The 5,488-nt window shown below is 38.8% G+C and overlaps 2 protein-coding genes across 2 annotated transcripts; both read left to right on the forward strand.

Moving 5' to 3' along the window:
• Positions 1-1,251: 1,251 nt before the first annotated feature.
• On the forward strand, positions 1,252-4,253 carry LOC124285513 (zinc finger protein 862-like). The gene is made up of 6 exons (XM_046721753.1): positions 1,252-2,069; positions 2,477-2,934; positions 3,078-3,196; positions 3,405-3,625; positions 3,777-3,900; positions 4,196-4,253. The coding sequence occupies exons 1-6, from the start codon at positions 1,424-1,426 to the stop codon at positions 4,251-4,253; spliced, it is 1,626 nt and encodes a 541-aa protein (XP_046577709.1). The 5' UTR covers positions 1,252-1,423.
• A 22-nt stretch (positions 4,254-4,275) lies between these two features.
• Positions 4,276-5,161, forward strand: LOC124285508. The gene is made up of 2 exons (XM_046721750.1): positions 4,276-4,429; positions 4,521-5,161. Exons 1-2 carry the CDS (start codon positions 4,301-4,303, stop codon positions 4,779-4,781), a joined length of 390 nt encoding a protein of 129 aa, XP_046577706.1. The 5' UTR covers positions 4,276-4,300; the 3' UTR covers positions 4,782-5,161.
• Positions 5,162-5,488: the final 327 nt, after the last annotated feature.

Genomic DNA, 5,488 nt, shown 5'->3' on the forward strand with positions numbered 1-5,488 from the left:
AAAATCGTACACTGTAATCATCAACTGTTTCACGTCAGCATTCAACTTCATTTTTCATCAGGCATGTGTATCCCGTGCACGACGAGATAGTGGCTGTTCCGTTTCTGTGGTTTCACCCCGCCGCGACAGATAAAAACTTTTGCATTTTCAATGATGATAGTTTTTAAAACAACTTTTTTGGTGGAGTCCGGAAAATTTTCAAATATAAGAAAGCTGTTGGGTATTAGTAAATGATAAACATGTGTACTATTTATATTTATGTGGCAATGTTGTACAATGATCAAATTTGCAATTCATCGCTCCGTTTCTGACTCAAACGGACTGTAGTACATACCTATATAGGTATTGGTGGTCATCTACATGGTCATCTGTAGGTAGTACATACCCATATAGGTATTGGTGGTCATCTACATGGTCATCTGTAGGTAGTACATACCCATATAGGTATTGGTGGTCATCTACATGGTCATCTGTAGGTAGTACATACCCACATAGGTATTGGTGGTGATCTACATGGTCATCTGTAGATAGTACATACCCATATAGGTATTGGTGGTGATCTACATGTAGGTAGTACATACCCATATAGGTATTGGTGGTGATCTACATGGTCATATGTAGGTAGTACATACCCATATAGGTATTGGTGGTGATCTACATGTAGGTAGTACATACCCACAAAGGTATTGGTGGTGATCTACATGGTCATCTGTAGGTAGTACATACCCATATAGGTATTGGTGGTCATCTACATGGTCATCTGTAGGTAGTACATACCCTCATAGGTATTGGTGGTCATCTACATGGTCATCTGTTGGTAGTACACAGTGTTCACGAAAAGCATCGGTCCGTCGGACATTTCCGATGGAAGTTACAATGGTCCGATGCATATTGTAGAACTGTCGGTCCTTGTGTCCGACAGGATATTACATCAATGAAATGTCTTGCATTAATATGTTTTCATCAATAAATAAAATAAAACATGACGGCTTTTGTTGTTTTTCATGGAATATTAAGTGGAACACGTTTGATGCTATTTTTATCGATCGATCAAGGTCAGCTAGCAAGGTTATGTACTGTTTAATGTATCGTGCAATCCGATTGGCTGTTTTCACGACAGCTTCTTTTCAACAACCAATCAGGTTCCACGATACGGAAAGTTTAGGTTAGATACTGTCACAACAAGAATGGCGGTTTTCCGTAACTGCGATTCACGACGTGTCACTACATAAATAGAAGGGACATGTTGAATTTTCTCAAATATTATGATGGTGCTAGGCCTTCAAAGGCCCCTGCAAAGAAGCGTCTACCTACTGATGAACTTAAATCATCAGAGAAACGGTCGAGTTATGAACGACCGGACCGTTCGTTCAATCCGTCATGGCAAAACGGGAGAAGTTGGCTAACATTTGCCGATGGTAAAATGACTTGCAACATTTGTGTTAACTATAATGCAAGCAAGAATTCAGCTAGGCCTAGTTCTGATCAGAATTTTATTTCTGGGTCAAGAAACTTCAAGAAATCGACTGTGACCGATCACGAACTGAGTAGAATTCACATTCGTTCAGTTGAATTATTCAAAGCCGAGACTAGTTCCAGTGATGAAATAGCGTTTTCAAAGGCAGGGAGAGCTCTACAGAAATTAAAAAGTGCTGACAAAACAAAAATGACTTTTCTATTTAGAAATGCACATGCTGTTGCAGTGAAAAATAGACCCCTTTCCGATTTTAAATGGTTGTGCGAACTGGACAAAGTTAAATCTTTAGAAGTTGGAGACACATACCTTAATGATAGGGCAGCTTTGAATTTTATTCAGGCTATAGCTGCTACACAACATGATGAAGTCATTAACAACTTGGAACATGCACCTTTTTTTTCCTTCATAATGGATGGGAGCACAGACATAAGTGGCGATGAACAAGAGTCCATGTATGTCAGATCATGTCACAAAGGTGTTGTCACAGAGAATTTTCTCAATATAGGAAGTCCAAGAAGCACATGTTCATCGGATTTGTACTTTTATGTCACAAACATCTTGGAGTCTACTGGCCTACACAGCTTTGCAAAAGGTAATTAAAAGCTATCATCTTTATGAACTGTATCCCAACAGCACATAATACCATATTACATCTTTTTTTTATATCACTGAAAATAATAATTATTTTCACCTAACATGCATACAATTATATTCGACTTAATAAAATAAGAGACCACTGTGGATATAACCAGTAACAGAAAATGGACTCAATGTTGAAAGATATAATTAAGCTATTGAGAGGGATGTCAAATTACAACTTTCCAAAATTTATTTTCAAATGTTATGGAACTTTTTGGAATATTTTTAGCTTCACTTTGTTTGTACCTTTTCAGTTTCAAATTTGATAGACAATTTAGTAGTTACATATAACAATAACCTTGCTCCAAGTGATGCCTATATAGTTTTCAAGCAATCATTTGTACACAATGTGTATTTCAGATAAGCTAGTTGGAATGGGAAGTGATGGTGCATCGAACATGATTGGTTCCAAAACAGGTCTGGCAACACGTCTAAAAGAGGACTTTCCAGAGATGGTTTCTGTTCACTGCCTATGCCACCGACTCGAGTTGGCCTTCAGGGATGTGTTCAGGAAGGCAGCACTCTATGATAAGTGCATGACTTTACTCATAGGTCTTCATTACTTCTACCTGAAACCAAAGCAGAAGACAGGACTTGTCCACACCATGAAGTCCTTAGGTATTAATGGACTTCTTCCTCCTAAAGTGACTGGTACCAGATGGCTGCCCCACCTCTCACGTGGCTTGACTGCATTTTTCCGGTCATATCCTGCATTGGAGGCCCACCTGTCAACAGCTAGTCACGGCAATGCTAAGGCTGAAGGCTTAGCGAAGATGGTCCTGGACAGACATCTGGTAGCTTTCACGCTCTTCCTTCAGGTATGATTTTGTTTTAAATATATGTTTTTATTCAAATAATTGTGAAACATTGCATTTCCACAATACATCAAACTGCATACAAAGTTAATATTTCAAGAAATCGTTGCATCATTGGGTGCATTAATTAACATTACATTTTTCAGAATCTCCTTGTGCCCCTCCAGAAACTCTCACTGCAACTACAGAGGAACAATGCTACTCTCTCTGATGTCCTACTTTGGACTGAGGCTACTACGGAGATGCTTCAAGATTGCAAAGAAAGGTACTTTTATAATTTGTTCATAACATATAACCTGCTGAATTACTTTAGTGGCCCAATTTCATTATTTCTACCTATATATTATTTTCATATTAAGCTGTTTTTTATTCTGTCAATTAAACAAAGAACTTAAAGGATATTAAGTAAAATTTTCTTTGTACAGTTCAATCATAAGGCATCTGTATCATGATTCATTATGTTTGCATTTCAGCCAGTGCAAGGATCTTCACAAAGTTTTGGAACAAGGAACGTATCAGGATGTGAAGTTGAAAGGTAGCTGTCCAGCCATGACCTACAAGTCTGTTTTAGTAGACAAGACTATGAAGGCCATAGAGGAGAGGTTCGCCATGCAGCACTCTGAATCAGCGGATATATTTGCTGCCACAAAGATTGCTTGTCTGCGGTCATGGCCATCCGTTGAAGATTCGCAAGGCAAGATAAATTTGATAATGGAATATACTCACAACAAGCATTGTCACTAAGGTGACATAATCCCCCGCCGCAAATGATCAAATCAAACTTAAAAAGTAATGATCTATCTTATGAAACACATCAAATTTAAAATGAAAATGATCAATTTCAGAGTTTGGTGACAGTGATATCTGTGTCATATTCCGGCAATTCAGCAACACTCTAACCAAGGCTGGAATAACAAAGGACGTTGTTGATCAAGAATGGAGACTGATGAAGAAAATACTTTACAAAAGGTAAGTATATTGAACAGATGTTGAACGTAAGCAATTCCTCTTCTCAGAAAGTTGTGTCTATGGAAACATTTTGTAAGCATACTGGGTGTCTAACTGTTAGCTATATTGTGTACTCCAAAGAGAGTTTAGGAAAAGCATATTGTCATTTGAATTGATACCTTAAAATACTGATAAAGACATATAGAATGAAGTACAACATAATAAGGCTCGTTTGAAAGTGACTTTAATTGCTAAGATTGTGGTCGTCTTATTCCATTACATTTGTTTTAGATTTGGATCAAACCTCCCACATCAGAAGTGGGCTGATATTCACCGACAGCATGCAGAGCAGTTTCCTGAACTCCTGGTCTTGATGGACCTGCTGCTTCCATCAGTTTCATGTGAGACTTCCTTCTCGCAGATGAAGCTGATCAAGACCAGCAGGAGATGTAGGATGAGATCATCGACACTCAACACTCTGATGACTGTGAAGCTACAAGCCCCCTCAATTACAGACTTTGATCCTGAGAAGGCCATTGACAGGTGGTTGGTACGTATATCTTGTTCAATTTGTCAACATTTTTGTCTGGTACTGTATTTGAGTTCGTGTTTGGGTTGACTGAATGCTTATCTAAATTCAGGTAACACCTACACGGGCTAGGTCTCTTAACTACAACAGAGGCAAGCACAACCAATCAGCTGTCAAGACATCTGAAGTCATCTGTGTAGTGGAGGAGAAAGATGTGGAAGATGCTGAGGAGCAGGAGGAGGAAGAAGAGTCAGACATTGAAGAGGAGATCGCTGTCTTCAACAAAGCCATCGATCCCGATGAAGACAGCGATTACTGTTCGGATTTCGTGGATGAAGAACAGACATTTGCTAAAATCATGAACTATTATTGAGATGCTGAGGAGCAGGAGGAGGAAGAAGAGTCAGACATTGAAGAGGAGATCGCTGTCTTCAACAAAGCCATCGATCCCGATGAAGACAGCGATTACTGTTCGGATTTCGTGGATGAAGAACAGACATTTGCTAAAATCATGAACTATTATTGAGATTGCCATTTGATAAATGAAACAGTACATTGTAAATTTAATGTGCACTAAAGTGTATTGTTATGGAGGGTGGTTATCTTTTAATTTTGTTGCTAATATTTACCATTTACTGCGCTCAGATATTGTTGTTGTGTATTTAATTTGGGTCCTGTGAATTTTCAGTGGGTCAGACAGATTTCTGAGAGTCACAGGACCCATGTCCTGCAGGACTACAAACTATTTCGTGAACACTGAGTACATACCCATATAGGTATTGGTGGTGATCTGCATGGTCATCTGTAGGTAGTACATACCCATATAGGTATTGGTGGTCATCTACATGTAGGTAGTACATACCCATATAGGTATTGGTGGTGATCTACATGTAGGTAGTACATACCCATATAGGTATTGGTGGTGATCTACATGTAGGTAGTACATACCCATATAGGTATTGGTGGTGATCTACATGGTCATCTGTAGGTAGTACATACCCATATTGGTATTGGTGGTGATCTACATGTAGGTAGTACATACCCATATAGGTATTGGTGGTGATCTACATGGTCATCTGT

This window comes from Haliotis rubra, unplaced genomic scaffold (genome assembly GCF_003918875.1).
Source record: "Haliotis rubra isolate DU_JTF1 unplaced genomic scaffold, ASM391887v1 Scf361, whole genome shotgun sequence".
NCBI classification, from domain to species: Eukaryota; Metazoa; Mollusca; class Gastropoda; order Lepetellida; family Haliotidae; genus Haliotis; species Haliotis rubra.